This window comes from Mobula hypostoma, chromosome 8 (genome assembly GCF_963921235.1).
Source record: "Mobula hypostoma chromosome 8, sMobHyp1.1, whole genome shotgun sequence".
In the NCBI taxonomy this organism is placed as follows: domain Eukaryota; kingdom Metazoa; phylum Chordata; class Chondrichthyes; order Myliobatiformes; family Myliobatidae; genus Mobula; species Mobula hypostoma.
In genome coordinates this window covers 67,737,481-67,758,074 of record NC_086104.1, presented here as the reverse complement: position 1 = coordinate 67,758,074, position 20,594 = coordinate 67,737,481, and the positions used below count along the sequence as shown (strand labels likewise).

At 40.1% G+C, this 20,594-nt stretch overlaps 1 protein-coding gene across 7 annotated transcripts in view; it reads left to right on the top strand.

The window, feature by feature from the left end:
* LOC134350601 (utrophin-like) overlaps positions 1–20,594 on the top strand; it is a 537,041-nt gene that overhangs the window by 276,540 nt on the left and 239,907 nt on the right. For all 7 annotated transcript variants that reach the window (XM_063056033.1, XM_063056035.1, XM_063056034.1 and 4 more), the window contains one exon: positions 8,562–8,751. In XM_063056033.1, the coding sequence (XP_062912103.1) occupies positions 8,562–8,751 (190 nt within the window). The remainder of the gene's footprint in view (positions 1–8,561; positions 8,752–20,594) is intronic.

Genomic DNA, 20,594 nt, shown 5'->3' with positions numbered 1-20,594 from the left:
TTTCCAAATCAAGGAAATTAGGCAGCCAGCCCTCAAAGAACTTCGCCGGTTAGCTGCCTTCTGTACCTTCAGGTTGACTGATGATTTGTATATTCTTTCTCCTACCTCTATTCTCAAGATCATCGATACAGTCAGACAGGCTTTGAACTTGCTTTTCTAGCGCCCAGATGCGGCCTTGGGCCTGATCAGTTACAGTCTCTACTGCGGAGACTTGGCCCTCGGCTTCGGTCGTTCTTGAATCAAGAATTTTAAGCTCCAATGTGTGGTTTTGGAGTGTTAAAGAGAGTGGAGCCAGCTTCTCTTCCATCATTTTGGATATGTTCTCCGTAACTTCCTGAATTACTTGACGAAAAGCAGGGTCCAACATGTTAGCATAGCTGGCAGTAGCTAGCTCCTCAGCCCCAGGCGAGCGCTCTGTGCAGCCCACCTTGGCCGCCTTTTTAGTAATTTTCAATGGCATGGTGTTGAAGCAGCTCAAAAAAAATACTCATCAATGTTCATGTCATTAAATCCGACACTTGAGCATTAAAAAAAAAAGTTGAAACGGATAGGTTTATATGCAAAATTATCAGTCTTGCGGTGCTGAGCTCAGCAAAGCAGACTTTTCACTGTATCGCCATCTTGAAACCTGTGTGACATTTTTAAACAGTGTTGGAGGATGAAGCCGGGTCTGAGTGAGTGTGGGACGTTCTGCTTGGTTATCAGTTGCCTCAGATCTCAGTTCTTCATCATATAAATTCACTTGTAAAACTGACATCCATGAGCATTAAAGGGGAAACACACAAATATTTGGAGTAGTACCATCCACAAAAAAAAAATGTCATTTTTGGAAGTCATTTGTGCCAAATGAAATAAAGACTGCGTCATTTACTGAAGAATTGAGAATGGAGGAAACGTTCTGCATCATCTCACAATATCCCTGATTCTGACCTTGTATGTTATGAATCTTTGATGAAGGTGATCAGATTTTAAATGTTTCAAACTCCTGCAATGATGTCCTGAGGCAAGGGTATCTGGTAAATCTGAACGTCACCACGTGCAGGTTCCTTATCAAGTCAAAGTTCAAAGTCGACTTATTATCGAAGAATTTATACATAACATGCAACCTTGAGATTTGTCTCCTAACGGGCAGCAAAAAAGAAAACCCAAAAGAACACACAAAAAAAAGACCATCAGACACCCAATGTGCAGAGAGAGTAAAAGTCATGCAAGCAATAAAACTAAGCAAATGGCAGCAGAATGAAATTGATTCCACAGATGTGAAACCCACATCGGGTCACAGCCTCAGTTCAGCACAGAGCTGAATAAATATTGCGGAGCAACGAGCAGAACAGGGCCAACTCTCACCTCTGGTCCTCATTCTTTTCAACTGGCGTTTAAATCGTTCAAACAGTGGATTGTTTCTCGCTCTGGGACCTGGGCCCTGTGGCTTTGACACACTCTGGGCCTGGATCCCACCACCGCCCGGACTCGACATTTCCATTTTAGCGGAGAATATATTGCTGCTCCTTTTATTATTCTGGAACTTTTGGCCCACCAGCACTGTGGGATTATCTTCACAAGAAGAACTGCAGTGATTCAAGAATGTAAATTATTACCACTGTCTCAGGGAAAGTTGAAGAAGGGCAATAAATGTGGGATTTGCCAGCAATGCCCACCTCCCAAAAAAAAACAAATGGAATGAATTTTAATTAAATCCTTTTGGTATTTGGGGTAAATATTGGCATTCCTGACAACTTCCAACCCTAATATATATATATATATATATGTCACATATATATGTCACATATATATCATATATATTATATATTTTTATTGAAAAGGAATTCAAAAATTGAATGTTACATAGATCTGGTGGGTGGGTATGAATCAAATGTGGAAAGTTGGTATGTAAAACCATCCACTAAAGATTCAATCCCAATACGATAATGAGTATTTTGGTGGTTTAGGACTGAGATGCCCCTTTTATACTATTTCTTAGATTCTTTGAACCTCTGCAGGCTCAGTCAAAATAATTGCACTCCTGTGTGTAAAGCTGCTTAAACATCAGATGGTTTAGTGAGCATTTTGTAGTCAGTATTGTTGTTGCGGTGTTTGCAGTGACTCTGTGGGGAAGCATCTTAATTAGAAGCAAAAGATTCTGGATTTATCCCTTTGCAGAGTCTGGATATAAAAGTAGTCTAATGTTCCAGTGTACTTCACTGTTGCAGGTAATGTTTAGATGAGATGTTCAACCAAAGGTACAGAGCCTCCAATAAATACACTGTAGAAAATGGAATGGCACTCTTTCAAACAAGAGCATGAGTGTAATCCTTGGTATCTCGGTTAATATCTATCCCTAAACCATGAGAAACAACTTAATTGTTGGTGTTTTTGCTATTCCTGGGAACATTTTTACATGTGGGTGTGGTGGTGGAGTGGGGGGAGGTAATAAAGATTTTTGTGTTTGTATCAAGTGGTTATACTTCAGAGGGTGCAACACAGTGTGCGTAGGTTGTCCTGAAGTCATGAAAGTTGTTCGTTTAGCATGCATTATACTGAATTGGAGAGCAGGTTCAATGAGCTGAATAGTTTACACTTCTGTTTTCTTACCATACACAGTTAAAGAAATTGATTGCTTCAACTTTACCTGCTGATGTCACATATTTGCAGCTAAATGGATCGATATTGTTCATCATCTTGCCTTGTTAAGAAAAAAAATTGAGAATGATGCCACCTCTTGCCCAAACAAACCCACTGTTCCATGTTCGATTGTTTTGTCAATTGTCTTGTTCCTGTTGCACTCTCGTCTCTATTTGCTTATATTCATTTTAATTTGAGAAATCTTGGATCCAGGTTAAACATAAGCTAACAGTTAATTTATAGAGTCATAGAAACATAGAAACATAGAAAATAGGTGCAGGAGTAGGCCATTCGGCCCTTCGAACCTGCACCGCCATTCAGTATGATCATGGCTTATCATCCAACTCAGAACCCTGTACCAGCCTTCCCTCCATACCCCCTGATCCCTTTAGCCACAAGGGCCATATCTAACTCCCTCATAGAGTAATACAGCATGTAATCAGGTCCTTTGGCCCAACGCAGCATTCTTCCTGCTCGTTCCAGTCACCCATGTTCACTCCGTAACCCTCCAAGTCCAAGGCCAAGTCCTTCCCTTCCACATATCTGTCCAAATACCTCTGAAATATTTCAATTAGACTTGCCTCGACCACATCCTCTGGCAGGTCATTCCAGGAACCTTCTGTGTAAAGCAGTTAGCTCTCAGGACTCGTTTAAATCTCTCTTAGACTATATTTGTGGCCTCTCGATTTGGACTCCTCATCCCTGAGGAAATCACTGTGACCATCCACCTTATCCAATGCTCACCGCTCACTCTCCTGCATTCCAGGGAATAAAGATCCAACGAGGCAACTTCTCCCTATAACTCAGTCCCTCGAGTCCAGCAGCACCTTCTCCATCTTGACAAATACCTCTGTTATAATGGTGACCAAAACTGTATACAATACTCCAAGTGCAGCCTCACCAATAACTTGTATAACTGCAGCATAATGACCCTATTCCTGAATTCGATATCCTGACTGATAAAAAGGCCAGCATGCTAAGTGCCGCTTTTGCAACCTTGTCGACTGGTGTTGCTGCTTCCATCGAACACAGACCCTTCTTTTTCATAACACTTGTCAGTCCAATGCCATTCACTGGAGGTTCTATCCTGGTTTGACAGTCCAGATGCATCACCTCACATTTTTCTGAGTTTTAATTCATTTGTTATTCTTCAGGTCATCTCCCTAAATGATCAAGGTTTCTTTGCAGTACATTGTATCCTGCTTCACTGCCAACAAGAGCCCCTAATTTAGTATCATCAGCAAACTTGCTTGCCATACCACATCCATTTACATAAGTAATGACAATCAATGGTCCCATCTCTGGCCCCTGGGACATTTTGCTAGTTATAGGCCTTCAGTTGGAGAATTGAACTTCAACCATCACTCTCTGCTACCTATCATCAAGCTAATTCTGAATCCATGTAGCTTCCTTGCTCCCTCAGAATCCTATGTGACCTAGCCTTCCAGATCAGCCTGCCATGTGGGTTTGTCAAAGGCTACATTAAAGTCTGTATAGATGACATCCACTGCCATACATCATTCATCTCTTCCCCTTAGTTTACTACTTTGAAAAACTGCCAAAGATTTACTAGACTCCCAAGCATGAAGCCATGCTGACGATTCTTTTAGATCTTGACTATCCATGTGATGGCAGACTTTTGTCCTTTGGAATTCGCTCCAGTAAATTCTTTACAACTGAAGTCAGGTTTCACGGCCCTGTAGATCCTGGGCCTGTCCTTGCTTACCCTTTTTTGAATAATGGAAACAACATTAGCCACCCTCTAGTCATCTGGAACTTCACCATCAGCCAACAATGAAGCAAAAATCTCTTCATCACCCCCTGATTTCTTCCCTGCCCTCCTATATGGTCTGGGAGTGCACCTGGGGATTTGTCCACCCTAATGCACTTCAAGGTTGTAAATACGTCCTTCCTCATAATATACATATGATCCAAAACCTCAATACTTATTAATCTTTGGCATGCATGATATTCTTAATTGTAAACACCACGGAAAGATAAGACAATAGCCTCAGTTATCTCCTGCAGGTCTACCCACAGAGAGCCCTGATGATCTTTAAGAGGACTAAGTCACTTTTTACTGTTAATACAGCTGAAGAACTTTCTGGGAGTACCTTTAACATGCCTGTCAAATCTTTCTCACATCTTCATTTTGTCTTGCTGATTTCCTCTAAAGTCTGGTCTTAATTTTTTATATTTATTGAGGGATTCATTTGTATCCAGCTGCCTAAATGTGATGTACTCTTATTTCTTTTTGCTTACTCGAACCTTGAGATCTCTGGTCAGATAGGTATGTCTGAATTTGGTATGTCTACCCTTCACCTTGATGGGAAGATGCTGCCCCAGGATTTTTGATCTGACTCCTACTTATCAGAATCAGGTTTATTATCACTGGCATGTGACATGAAATCTGTTAACTTAGCAGCAGCAGTTCAATGCAATACATAATCTAGCAGAGAGAGAAAAAAATAATAATAAAATAAAACATAATAAATAAACAAGTAAATCAATTATGTATATTGAATAGATTTAAAAGAATGTGCAAAAACAGAAATACTGTATATTAAAAAAAGTAAGGTTGTGTCCAAAGCTTCAATGTCCATTTAGGAATCAGATGGCAGAGGGGAAGAAGCTGTTCCTGAGTCACTGAGTGTGTGCCTTCAGGCTTCTGTACCTCCTACCTGATGGTAACAGTGAAAAAAGGGCATGCCCTGGGTGCTGGAGGACCTTAATAATGAGCACTGCCTTTCTCAGGCACCACTCCCTAAAGATGACCTGGGTTTGTGCCTTCAAACATGGCCCTGCTTCAGTTAAAAAATCCAAGTAAAATTTATCAGAGTACACCACATGCAACCCTGAGATTCCTTTTCTGCGGTCATATTTAACAAATATATAGAACAGTAACTGTAAGCGGAATCAATGGACTGCAAATGCAAATATAAATAAACAACAATAAATAATGGACATGAAATCACTAGATAAGAGTCCTTAATGGAGTGAAGTTATCTGATTTTGTTCAAAAGCCTGATGGTTGAGGGGTAGTAACTGTTCTTGAAGCTGGTGTGCGAGTCCTGAGACACCTGTACCTTCTGCCTAATGGCAGCAGCAAGAAAAGCGCATGGCCTGGGTGGTGAGAATCTTTGATCATGGATGCTGCTTTCCTATAGCAATGTTTCATGTAGATGTGCTCAGTGGTTGAGAGGGCTTTACCCTTGATAGGCTTCAGGAAGTTTCACCTGTGAACTTGTTCTATCTTTTTCCATAACTACTTTAAAACTAAAAGAACTGTGGTTACTGGACCCAATATGCTCCTCAACTGGTACTTCAATTGCTTGGCTCAGCTTGATCCCTAAGAGGAATCCAGTATTGCCTCTTTCCAAGTTCCTCTATATATTGCATGGGGAAACTGTCTTGAATGCACCACACAAATTCCAGCCCATCCAGGGCCCCATCTGGATGGCCCAGTCAACACCAAGAAAAGTGAAATCTCCCACTGGCTGTACCTTACTGTTCTCACGACAGTGTGGAATTTATTGACACATCTGTACCTCAAGTTTCCGCTGATGATGGGGTAGTGGTGTGTTCTATGATACGATAAAGGCCCTTCTTATTTGTAAGTTCTACCCAAATGGCATTATTAGACGATTCCTCCCGAATATCTCTCCAAGCAGTGCTGTCATGTCCTCCTCCCTTATCAAAAAGGGTAAGAGGAGGGACATCACAGGGCCCTTCACTCTTACTTGTTCCTCTGTCATATGTAAAGCATTGGTATCCCGGGACATTATGGCCCAGTTCGTAGAGACAATTCATGCCATAAGTTAGTTTACCTTACCGGTATGCATTGAAATGTATGCAATTTAAAGCTGTGGTCTTGTCTGCCCCTTCACTATGAATATGGCTATCCTGATTGGTAGGTTTATGCTTTGTCACTGCATGTACACTTGCCTTCTCATTGACTTCCTGACTTGACTCTCTTGAGTTCTACCCCTTGCCGATCTAGTTAAACTCTTTATTGAAACAAATAAAACATCCTGAAAGCCCTTGGTAGCCGAGCAGCATCAGCAGGGAGAAAGTAAATGTTTTTGATCAAGGACCCTTCATTAGAACTCAGAAGTGAGAGAAGATTTATGGTCCAGAGGAGGGAAGGGCTTGAGATAATATATTGAATATCTGTGATAGATAGTGTTTGAAATTCTCCAAACAAACTTTTATTTTTAAAAACCAAACAGGAAAAGAAACAAACTTCAGTTAATGGGGAGAGGAGAAGAGAGGTACAGTATATTTATCAAAAATTAACTGAATACTGTGTCTCAAGCACTGCAGTGTGCTCAAATGGAAAACTAAGAGCTGCTTACTCGAGGTCAGAAGTACAGGAAGCAACTGAAGCATAACAAAAGAGGAGCAGGAAGAGGCCCATGGTCCATCAAGAGGAGCAGGAAGAGGCCCATGGTCCATCAAGAGGAGCAGGAAGAGGCCCATCGTCTATCAAGAAGAGCAAGAAGAGGCCCATCGTCCAACAAGAGGAGCAGGAAGAGGTTCATCGTCCATCAAGAGGAGCAGGAAGAGGCCCATCGTCCATCAAGAGGAGCAAGGAGAGGCCCATCGTCCATGCAGAGGAGCAGGAAGAGGCCCAAAGCCCATCAAGCTTTCTTCACCATTCAATCCAAGGATGGAAGGTGGTCGCAAAGCTGATGAGATCTGTGAGTCCTGTTCAAATAACAGGAAGCAGCTCCAATGTAATCGAGTGTGTGTGAGCAGTGGGGCAGGGGCAAACAATGATTAATGAGTGGGGGAGGAGTCTGTTCTATATATCCACTGAAAAAATTTATATTTCCTAGGCCATTGCAAGTTCCCCATCGCTAATTATCCAATAGAGAAAGCAAATGAAATTGAGGAAGCTGTTATGTGTTCAATGAAATGGAAGTTGAGCAGTAATGGAAGGGGTTTAGTTGGACATCTGCAGAAGGAAGAAGTGAAGAGCCTTTGGACCATCTTTTTGTGAGATGGGGCAGTGGGGGGGCTTAAATGTCTAAGCAACTGGAATTTGTCAGTTTGGCTGTAGGTATCAGTGGTGTCATGGATACAATGGGAAATTAGTGAACAAGGAGATGAAGAATGGCAAGGCAAACCTGCTTGTAGATCTTTGAGAGGAAATAGGAGTTGGGTGTGCAGTCTTCGTGTCTATAAAGAGAATTTCTTTGAGGAAATGAGGCCAGTTGCCAAGTGATAATCTGATGTTCAGTGGTGGGGGTGCGGTTCAATGGAAGATGAGATAAGGTTGGCAATGTTGAGTGATACATTATTATCTTTAGATAACGCACTAAGTTCTTCCAAGTGAACATACTTGACTTCTGTGTACTTGAAGAATTCTTAAAATTTGCAGTGATCAATGAGTGGGAAAGAAAATGCAATGTTAATAAAAATGTATGATACTATGTTTTGTTTCATGTAGCAACCAGAACTGCATGAACAGGGCAATGCAACCTGCTCACAGTGTGGCATTCAATTAGTGTATGTGCTCTGCACTAAATTAGCTGGAAGGGTGATGAGATAAATTCAGATCGATTTAAAAGTTTGGTGGTCGACTAGAGAGGAGATGATAGGCAACGATAAAGGAAAAAACTATAAATACTTGACCAGAAACTGTCAGAGAGAGGAATATAGTTGCAAGCGTAAATGACAAGTGATATAATATGATAGGCTATTTATATATGTAACGATTTAAGCAGGTACTTAAATGACTATGAAGAAATGGTTTTACTTCCTGGCACAATTTGTTAGCTACTTGAATCACAAGTAATTCTTAAAATTCCTTGATGATATGTGCACGTATTTCTTCCCACTTAATAGCATTTGTTGTAGCCTTGTAATTATTTGCAAAATATTCCATATTTTAGTGTCTTTGCTTCTAATGTGTTTTCTATCCTTCTTTTCCTTAGAGTCAGTGAGAGAGTTGGGCACCTGGAGTGTGAACTGAAACAAATGCAGAACTTGCTGCAGGAACTGGAAGGCAGCCTTCTGTGGTTGCAGGAAATTGAAGGAGATCTTAATGACTTGGCTAATGCAGCTCAGAAAGAAGATACTTCAAAGGACAGTGCTGAACTAAAGGAACTGAAGCATCAATTGCGTGTGAGTACTGATTAAGTCAATTCAGTGTGAACACAGATTTGGTTCTAACAGATCACTTGCTGGCATCTTTCATGGATGTTCATCTCATATGCAACAATGTAAATAAATCCTATAAATGCCTTCCAAGCTGAATGTTGCAAAAGTAAGTTGGATAGGTGTATGGAGACAAGAGTATGCAGATGCTGGAATCTGAAGCAACAAACAATCTGCAAATCTTGGAAAACCCGAGTACTGATACAGTGCTTTAACCTGAAATGTTAACACCTCCATCCCCCCCTCCCCCACAGATGCTGCTTGCGTTCCTGCAGCAGATTGATTTTTGCTTCTGATTGTGTGTTCGGCCAATGGATGATAGCACCAAACTTTTGAGAGAGACGGAATTGCAGTTGGTAGGTTTGTGATCGCTGCTGCTTCAATTCATGTGTTAAAATTTAAGTTGCTTCTGTGTAATATATAGACATTAGGAAACTAAACAGTATTTGAAGAAACTATATATGACTGCTGTATTATTACTCAGTAGGTTGTGCAATATAAAGGGAAATCCAGAAGAGATTGTTTCTCTGTGACTGTGGATTTTAGATTGGTATGACAGCTGGAAGTTTGAAGAAATTGAAGTGACAGGTCCAAGTGATTTTATGTTAGCGTCTTCTATATGGAGCTCATCTTTGGAGAAAAAGATGGGTTGCTGCATCTGTATATTGGGTATTCACAGTTGATAACAAGTTTCTTAAGCCTAGTTATATCATAAGGCCAACTTTCTATAGAAGCAATATGTTTGGCTTGCAGAAATCCACTGAAAATGCAATCCCAGTCATTGTAGAAAATACTTTTCTTCAATGTAATAAATATATTTGGTCTTTTTAAGATGTAATTCTGCTCATAGCCAGCTGGAGGAGCCAGCTGGTTTAAATTGGTTATTTAGGGAAATGAATAAACTGCATTCACAGAGACTGGTGTTTCATCTTTGAAACAACTCAAAATCATCCATATTTTCCATTTAAAGAACTTTGCAACTGTGAAATTGGCTCATGCACACTTTGAAAAGCTTATGCATATTTTGCAAGCTAAACATCTCCAAACATAAAAATGTAAATAGGTAGGCTGTGATGCAGAGATTAATAGATTCGGTGCAGGTGAGACGATTAGGCTTCCATAAAATCAAGGTTATTTTTTCCTTGAGGTAAAGTTTTCACACTTTGTAAATAAAATTTTATGGCTGCTGTAGTACTGATAGGTCATTTCTAAAAGAATCTACATACAGGTTGCAGGAAAATGTTACAGTGTTTAAATGATTGAAACTGAGCTTGCATTCACATCACATTACATTTCAACACCAATACTTTCAGTACCAGAGATCCTTTTAGAAATGAAAATAGAGAACAAATAATGGCCAATAGTGGCATGTTGCACATAATTTGCTGGAGGAAGCAGAGCAGAATCACTGTGAACACTGGGACAAAAGAGGAACTGAAAATAGAAAATAACATGCATGCCATCTAGTCTCCGAAAGATGAATGCAGAGCCCAGCTGAAATGTCAGCTTCTCATCCAAGATGATGACCCAGATCTCTGCTTTACCAACAATGTGATACTTTAAAATGTGAGCAGGTTGCTTGTTTCACTCCATTATCCAGAGAAAGTGATGGATTATTCAGAAATGGAAGCATAAGAGGAAATAACACCAATGGTTTTAATATTGAGGAATTATATTACTAAGATATTTAAGTAATTCTTCAAAATGAATGATGAATCCATAGTTGAAGGGCCGAAATGTATTTAAAATAAAAAAACAAAGGAGAACGGGCCATTTGTGTAGAAGGTGGGAAAGTAATAAAATGGGATGATAGAAAATGGTGGTATCATATTCAAGCTTCAAAGTACATACAAGATTTGAAGATTCCAGAATGGATATCAAACGTGATTGAACAGTTGAGCATGTATTAAAGGAAATGGTGAAACTAAGGGATGAAGCTCAGGGAATACATTTATTGGAAGCTTGTGTCAATATGTGTGAATTAGGCTGAATTGCATTTACAGCTGCATGCACCCGTTATATTTGTGCCCATCAAGGTGGTAGTATTAGGTGCAGCAACTGTCATTGCTTGTATTTCAAAGGAATGATTGTAAAGGTGATAATAAATAACCAATAAATATTGAGAACATGAGATGAAGAGGCCTTGAAAATGAGCCCAAAGGCTATGGGAACAGTTCAATAATGGGGAAAGTAAAGTTGAGTGAAGACATCCACTCTGGTTCTAGAGTCTGATGGTTGAGGGTTAATAACTGTTCCTGTGCCTGGTGGTGTGAGTCCTGAGGCTCCTGTGCCTCCTTCTTGATGATAACACCTATCTTCCCTTTCCAGTATCCCAGTCATGACCTTCATTTGCTGCTGAAGTACTGCCAGTACCTTGAAGAGTTTAATTGTTTCATTTGAAACTTCATCAGAAGGCTGGAAATGAAACGGGAAATAAAAACAGGAAATGCTGGAAATAGTGTACAGTTTAGGCAGCAATATTTGCAAATAAAAGAGTTAGTAGTTCAAAGTGATGACTTTCCATAAGAATTAGGAGATTAGAGATGTAGGCTTTAAACAGGTTAGAATTGGGAAAAAGAGAAAAAGAAGATAGAATTAAAGAGGCACTTTGCATTTAGGTGGAAATGTGTAAAGGTTAAATGATAAAAGGGTTGAAGGTGCAGAGAAAGATGGATTGATATTGGGATGAATAAAGAAACAAATTAGCTAATGGAATTAGAAAGGTTGCTCTGCAAGGAGTTTAATGGACTGAAAGGCTTCCTCCTGTATTTAAACATTTCAGAGTCTCTTGACACAGAGGTCTCATAAGTAGCTTCACTGAAGAAGAATAATCAATAGTCACTGTCCATTGGAAATGGCAGTGACTGATTTCAAAATATGTCGCTCGTTATCTATAGAAGATTAGATTAGCTTTGTTGTCACATTGTACATTCAAATATCCAGTGAAATGCGTCGTTTGTGTCAATGACCAGCACAGTCTGAGGATGTGCTGGGGGCAGCGCACAACTGTGGCCAGGCTTCCGGTGATAACATCGCATGCCCACAGTTTACTAACTCTAGCTGGCATGTCTTTGGAAGAAGGTCCAATTTAAAGTCAATTTGAGATTTTTTGGAGATGAAGGACAATGAGTTAACAGTTGGAGGAGGAACGAGGATTAAAATAAAATGTTCAGGGGCAAAGATGCAGATTGGAAAGTTGTGCTTGGAAGTGATTTATCAGCTGACTCGGCTACTTCAGCGAGAATAGTACTTTTAGAATGCTGTAAGTATGGAGGAGAGCAAGTTGGGTTTGATGGCATCACACTGAAGGTGGCAGAGATTAATCAGTAAGATGCTGGAAAGGCCAATAGTAGTTCAGTTTTCTAATGTTCGTCTTGTGTTTAGCTTTCATGCAGTGAAACAGGGCTTTTCAACTTGAAAAACAAATGATTAAGTGCTTATGAAAGAGAATCATTGAGTAACCATTAAAAAATGATAGTGCAATTGTTAGTCTGTTGCCTTAGGCTGAAAGCTCTTCCATGTTGGAGATTTACTGGCATTAGGGATGTCCTTAAAGCTCTTAGCACAATTAATCCCTCCTCTCCTTGTCATTTTATTAAATTTCAGACTACAACTCTTATTTCATCATTCACTGTATTTCATTTTTATTTGAAAAACTGCAGAAATTCAATTGCTCTTTATCTCCTGTAACCTTGGTATGAGTTACAACATTGGTAATGTCATTATCCCAAAAGATGGTACAGAGGGAAGCTGTAATGTTCAGCAGTGAATTGTTAGGATATGTATGAATGATATTAAAAATTCATGGCAAGGTTCCTGCTCTTTCCTTCTTCATGCCATATTAGACATCTACTGCAACAATAAATCTTTACTGTTAAATATTTAGATACACAGGACTCACTGTCCACAAATAATCAAAACATGATAGGTATTAAGAAAGAAGAAATGAATAGCTGGATAACTGAAGCTTTGCCAGAAAGTAAGTCTGTCATTATAAGTGGAAGTGAACAGCATGTGTCTTTGAGATGATAGTATGATGTGAGTACTGAAAAAATTCCAGCCATGGATTTCTCAGAAATGGCAGGTTGTCGTGGGCATTGATTCTACTGTGCTGTCACACCCATCTTTGAATTAGAAAGGATCCTATTAACCTGGAAAGACCTTTCCTGTAACAATAAACTCAACCAGCAAAGTTTCCAATGATCTTTCTGAGTAGCCCAGGTTTAAACTCCTGCCTTCGGGTTGAATTGGAACAATAACTGACTCCACTGAATGGTTTATGAGCAGCTTGCCCATGATCACTCACAGCAAGTTTATATGACTTGATGTCATTTCCAGAATGCAAGTGCAAAGGAAAATGAAATAATTATGACTTGGGATCCATAAAAAAAAATAAGATAAAGACATAATAAGTAAGACAATGAATATAAATATATAAGATAGCTGATATACTTTGATGTTGTGTCCGTTAAGTGACATTAAGCACAGGAGGTTCTGCACATAAGGTAACTGGCAGGAAATGATACTGGTGGTGGAGAGGTGGGTTTTAGTGGATGAAGGTGTTGCTCAGCCTTACTGCTTGGGGAAGGTAACGGCTTTTGACTCTGGGGTTCTGGTGTGGATGCTACATAGCCTCCTCCCTGATAGGAGTGGGACAAACTGTCCATGAGCAATTTCTGTACTATGGAGTGATGTAGCATGTTAGGATGCTCTCTTCCGTGCAGAAGGACATGAGTATAGATGTACGTAGTCCAACCCTCTTCAGCGTCCTCAAAGTAGAGGCGTCGGTAAGCTTTCCTGATTGTGAGGGATGTGTTCTGGGACCATGAGGGGTTGTGCGAGATGGGCACTCCCAGGAGTTTGAAACTGCTCATTGTTTCCACTGCTGTGCCGCTGATGGAAAGAGGGATGTGAGTGGTGCAAGTTCTCAATAACAATCTCCTTTGTCTTGCTGACATTAAAGAAGAAGTTGTGCATTGGAGGTGATACATATGCAGAGGTGATATGTTGTTCTACCTTGCAATCCTAGAAGGCTTAGTCCAGTTTTGTTGAAGGTATATTAAAATCTTCCAGCTCATTGGCAATGGAGCCTTAACTTGTTTCATGCTGCCCAACTGAACTCAAGCTCTACGAGAGTGACACCTCTTTTTTTTCAGATAAATAGTTCCTAACTGACAAAACGATATCAGTATGATGATCAAGGTAACATTTATTAAAGTGCCAGTTGTTAAGCAAAATATGTGAACACATTCATTTTATGAATATTTCTTTTCACTTGCCCACTAGGTAGATCTCAGAAAGAGCTTGGAACCATAGCAGCGAACAGTTGGATTATCTTTGTTAAGTAGTAAATGGACTTGCTGCACAATTCCTGAGGAAGGAAGCTGTAATGGCTACCGTACAACAAACTAAAACTGTTCACAGGGGTGGGGTGGGGGGGGGTTGACACTGTAAAATGAGCTCTCCATCAAATAACAAAACTCTAAAGTCAAAGAAGGTGCGCTTGATCCATTATTGAGAAACCAGCAAAGACGAATGATCTTATAACGATAAAACTAATGAAACTAAGATTGGCAATATAACAAAGTAATCAGTCTAAGTGTATTCAAACATACTTAAGCCAATGTTCTTAAACATATTTAAACAGTAAACGAAGTGGAGAGCAACTAAGCAAAGCAGTCAACTAAAAATATTATCCCCATCTGCCTTCAGCTCCATGCTCCAACCAACTAAAAATTGAACTAAAGGCAAAGCACCAACATGTAACTATACTCTCTTCTACCAGGCCCACAACCAGGTGACAAATTACCCATAATAAATCTGCAATACAAAATAAAATACAGATAAACAGAAAATAGATACATGGCTCCTACAGAAGTCATCCATCATAGTTTTAGATTGTGTTGAGAGATTCAGTCCCATTGGACAACAAAATGTATATAAATGCATCAGGAATCCCACGAAATCAGATTTGCTTCATTGTTCTCAGGGTGCTGTTGTATGCCTATGTGCACATCTCTCCCGAGCTTATCTGGTTCCTTTTGATTGCATTCCATTTATGTACCCCATTTGGGCAAAGGTGGGATCCAAAACTTGGAAGTTTTTCTATTGTACTGTGAAGGAAAGTTTTGGAAGTACAGTTTGTTGTTTGCAACTAATTGACGATACTCTTTGTTTCTTCACATGGAATTCTTCATATCCCAGTCACTTTGTCTGAAAACATGATGATTTTAAAAAAAACTCAACAGGTACACTTCAAAGGTTTCAAAGGTACATTTAATGTCAAAGAATTGTATACAATATCCATCCTGAAATGCTTTTTCTTCACATTTGAAGTCTGTTGTTACTGAGATGGCTATTGGCTTCGATTCACACACCAAATATCACTTGCTTCCCCTGGTGATGACTCTTTAGTAAAGGTTAGTTTGGAATGTATTACTACTTTAGTGTGTAAACTGATTGGATCTTAATAGTGCATCAGTATGAATCATTCAAAACAATACTGTTTTGCATTTTGTTGTGCCAAAATTAATTGTGTTGTGCAAGCATAATGTTCAGATAATAGGAAACACTTGGCTGGCTGCATGGATGCTTGGAAATGCAGCATTTGTATCAGAAATAATACATTAACAAGATGTATCAAGATGTATTTTTTTATTCAGCTACTCATCCTGCATATGAATATATTTGGTAGAAGTTAGTATAATGCAAAATGAATTTGTTTAATTTTCTTTGGAAGACATGAGGATGCCCTTGTGCAATTCATGCAAAAGTAAGAGTTCTGTCAACCTTTTAGGTGATGAGAGAGGTCTCCACAGGCATGCAGTTTCAGGAAGTAATTAATAAACCAGGGATAGAGCACACCTTTCATTGTACATTATCTGCAGTAATGGTTAGCAGCTTTGAAATGCAATGACAGTTACTTGGTCCACCGTGGCATTACGCGCTGCTTAAACAAAGATCCACAAATTCATGTGCAAGCCTCAGGTACTTTCTTGAAGACTTATGGAATTCATTGCTGCATCTGCTGTGTTCCTAGATATTCTTGAGTAATTGCAATTATTTGTGTTGGATGAATGTGGGAGCCAAAAGCATCATGCTGTACATGCTGGTAATCTGAAATAAAGAATTTATTTAAGAATTTCAGATTAATAATGAAGATGATGAAAATACTTCAGGGAGATGGACGGTTGATGTCGTGTTGATGTTTCCTGTTGAGTATTTTGAATCCTTATTTGTTTTTATTTTAATTTGGAGTTGATAAGCATTTGAATTAATTAATTATTTTTGTAGTTTGACCCATGTATGCTTTGGCTGTAAATCTAATGCACTTTTAGGCATGAAAGCCATGAAACAAATGTAAGTAAAGCAGTTGCAGACTGAATACATTATCTCTAATTCCAGGCCTTGTCCACATCCCAACCCAAACTCCACATCCTCTGATTTCTTTTGTACCTCACCATCTATTCATGAACTTAATAAATATGTAGCTGCATCTCCCTGAGTGAGAGATCCACAAAGCTGACAAAAGGAATCTCCCCTCTTTTAAGATATAAATGCGTATCTCCTTATCCTGAAACAGTGTCCCATGATTCCAGATTGCTTGCAAAGTCAAACAGCCTTGCAACATATACTCTTCATCTTTCTCAAATTCTTCTAAGTCTCAAAGAGATCATATCTCAGTCTTCTAAACTCAAGGGATTTGATTACACTAGTCTTATTCAGATTTTCCCATGGGACAGCCTGGAGAATCAGTCTTGTAAATCAGTGCTGCATTCGGTACTATTTCAGATGGTAGTCACCAAAGACATCTCATCTGACATTGTCAGTATTTCTAATAAATTTGCAAAGGAGCGACTCCTTCTTATAATTGGCTTTTGGTCAGGTACTGTCAGTCATTAACTCAATAGTCAGCAGGTATTGATTATATAATAATTGATAGCTTTTAATTGACATTTCGGGCCATAGTAGAAGTCTGCCATTGTAAACTGAATAGAGCATTGAATCACGGAGGCAGAGGATTAACTTGATGACCAAGATGTGCTATAAACCAGTGTTTGATGGAGACAGAACTGCCAGTTAGCTGCAGTGTATGCATCAATATGTTTCATATCTCGTGCCTGCATTATGCCATGAATAAATTGGCTCTTCTGACCTCCAGCTGTTTCTGAACTTGGAACTGAGTGCAGTGCTTTGGACTGAGGGATAGAATATTCTCCATGCCTGGATGTTCAGTAGCCAATGCCTACTATCTAGCTCATTTTGTTGACCTTTAGTAAGAAGTCGTCACTGAGAACAACATTGAGGATCCGATGGCAAGATTGCTGTATTGAAGAGAAATAAGAAATTGTGTTCTGCATTTTACCGAGATGTGGCTTACTCAGAGTATGCCAGATATGGTGACCAGACCCGAAGGCTACTTGATACATAGGATGGACCGAAATGCTAATTTGTAAAAGGCAAAAGGTGGAGGTGCATGTTTCATGATAAACAGTCTGTGGTGCTGTGATGTGGCAGATTTTTCGTACACTTGTTCCACCAATCTTGAACACCTACTGAGCAAATGCCGACCATTCTGTTTACCAAGAGAGTTCTCCTCTGTGATCCCGACTGCAGTTTACATACCACAGTTGGCCGAATGCAATCAGGCACTTGAGATACTGCGTGATGCTATCTCCAAACAAGAAATAGTCTACTCCGATGCATTTCAAATCATATTCAGGAATTTCAGTTAGGCTTGTTTGAAGAAATCACTGCCCCAATACCATCGGCATATAACCTGTAGCATCAGAGGTCCTAACACACTAGACCACTGCTATTTTAAGGTAAGAGAATGCCTATCATTCCGTGCGTCATCAATGCCGGGAAATCTGATCACTTGGCTGTCCTTCTGCTACCTGCACACAGGCAAAGACTAAAGAGCAAAGGTCCAGAGATTACGACAACAAAGATGTGGGTGTGGGAGGCAGAGGAGCTGCTGCAGGATTGCTTCAATTTGGTGGACTGGGCCATGTTCAAGGCCTCATCTGTGGATCTGAATGAATACAGCATGATTGTAATAGACTTTATTAAAACAGCTGTGCCCACAAAATCATTCAGTCTTCCCCAAACAGAAGCCCTGGCTGAGCCATGCGATCCGCAGTCTGCTGAGGGCCTGTTCAGGGGTATTCAAGCCTGGTGACCAAGAATGCTTCAAGAGCTGCAGTTATGATCTCCAGAAAGCCATCGCGCGAGCAAAGTGGCATTCTGGACTGAACTTGAACTGACGAAAGATGCTTGAATGTTATCACTTCTTATAAACCAAGTGGCATAAGTGACAACATGGCTTCATTTCCAGATGAGCTTGGTGCCTTGTATACTCACTTTGACTGTCAAAACATTGAGGAACCATCACAAGTCCCACAGCGCCTGATATCCTGATTTCCGTCTCTCAGGCCGACGTGAGAGCTTCCTTCAGGGGAGTGAATCTGGGTGGGGTACCTGGCCAAACACTGAAAACCTGGGCTGATCAACTCGCTAATGTGTTCACTGACATCTTTAACCCTAGCTTTGGCAGTCTGAGGTACCCACTTTCAAGCAGCTTCAAGTATACTGGTACCTAAGAAGAATGTGGTAACCTGCCTTCATGACAGTTGTGCAGTAGCAGTAACATCCATGGTAATGAAGTGCTTTGGGAGGTTGGTAATGAAGTGCTTTGGGAGGTTGGTGATGAAGCATATCAACTCCTGCCTGAGAAGTATTCTCATTTCCCTACTGGCACCACAGGTCCACAACAGATGCCACTTCATTGGCTCTTCACTGAATCCTGGAACATCTGGACAGCGAAGATGCATACATCAGAGTGCTCTTTCTTGACTACAGGTCAGCATTCAATGCAATCGTTCCTTTAAAACTAATCAATAAGCTTCAAGACCTTGGCTTCAATACCTCCTTGTGTAATTGGATCCTCAATTTTCTCGCTTGCAGACCCCAGTCGATTCGGATTGGCAATAACACCACTTCCACAATCTCCATCAGCACAGGTACACCACAGGATGTGTGCTTAGCACTCTGCTCCACTTCCTTTGACCTTATGACTGGGTGGCTAAGCACTGCTCCAATGTCATATTCAAGTTTTCTGACTCATGTTCGTTGTCGTAAGCTAAACCAAATGTGGTAATGAATCAGTGTATAGGAGGGAGAATGAAAATCTGGCTGAATGGTGCAGCAATATCTTACTCAATGTCAGCCAGACCAAGTTGCTGGTTGTTAACTTCAGGAGGAGGAAACCAGAGGTCCATGAGCCAGTCCTCATCAGGGGATCAGAGGTGGAGAGGGTCAGAACTTTAAATTCCTCTGTATCATCATTCAGAGGACCTGTCCTGGATCCAGTATGTAAGTGCAATTACAAAGAAAGCATAACTGCGTCTCTACTGAAAAGAATTTCTGGATGTTTATTGTATACATTTCTGACATGAAATCTACCTTTGAAACTTCCTTAGGAATTTGCAAAGATTTGGCATGACATCTATAACTTTGACTAACTTGTAGAGGAGTGTGGTGGAGAGTATTATTGACTGGCTGCATCACAGCTAATGCCCTTGAATGGAAAAAATCTACAAAAGGTAATGGATACAGCCCAGTCCATCGCAGATAAAGCCCTCCCCACCATTGAGCATATCTACATGGAGCACTGTTAGAGGAAAGCAATGTCCAACATCAAGGATTCCCACTATCCAGGGCATGCTCTCTTCTTGCTGCTGCCATCAGAAAGAAGGTACAGGAACCTCATGACTCACACCACCAGGTTCAGAAATAGTTCTTACCCCTCAACCATCAAAGCAGAGGGGATAACCTCACTCAACTTCACTCACCCCATCATGAACTGATCCCACGGTCTGTGGACTCACTTTCAAGGGCTCTTCATCTCATGTTCTCATGTTTACTGCTTACTTTATTATTATTGTTATTTCTTTTTCTTTTTGTATTTGCTCAGTTTATTGTCTTTTGCAAACTGGTTTTCTGCCTTATTAGTGTGGTCTTTCATTGATTCTATTCTGGTTATTGAAAGAAAATGAATCTCAGGGTTGTACATGGTGAGATATATATAGATAATGCATTTACTTTAACTTTGGAACTTTGTAAATTTTTAAAATAATGTTCTGATTTGTTTCACAAAGGTGATTTAAGTCAATTTGTCATTTTAATCAATGTTTAATTGTTTTTTTTGTTCTTTCTTTATTTACATGAATTCTGATCATTAACCTGTCAAAGACAATCTGCATATCACCAGTTGGAAATTCAGTTCGCACCTGCCTGTTGTCAAATCATCATTTGCAACCTGCTTTGCTGTACGGCAGGGCCAGCCACAGCAGCGATGCCAGGAGGGTGTGAGAAGCCATGCAGCAGCACATAATTGTCTGTGGGGTTGGTATGCAGTGTGATGTGCAAGGCATGGGCTGGGCCCAGTAAGATCCAGCTCTTTTACAAGTGATCTGAGACATTGGCTTTCCAACAGAAGGAGGTCATGACCTGCAATTTTTCATTCTGGGGAGATGACTATGAAAGGCTGGAATACTGTCTCTTGTGGTAGTTTATTTTGATTAACTTCTGAAGCCAGTGCTAACATTTAAAACTGAATAGAATATTATTGTTATTCTGGCAAATTGATGTCGGAGAAACATTCAGTGTTGCTGAAAAATGCTGTTGGAGTGCATTTTAGTGAGTTCCATTTGATTTGTCAAGTCATATGGAACAATATAAGAAACTTTGTGAAGCTCTTTGAGTTTAGTGGGTGTGAAGGGAGTTGTTTAAAAATAAAAGCCACTCCC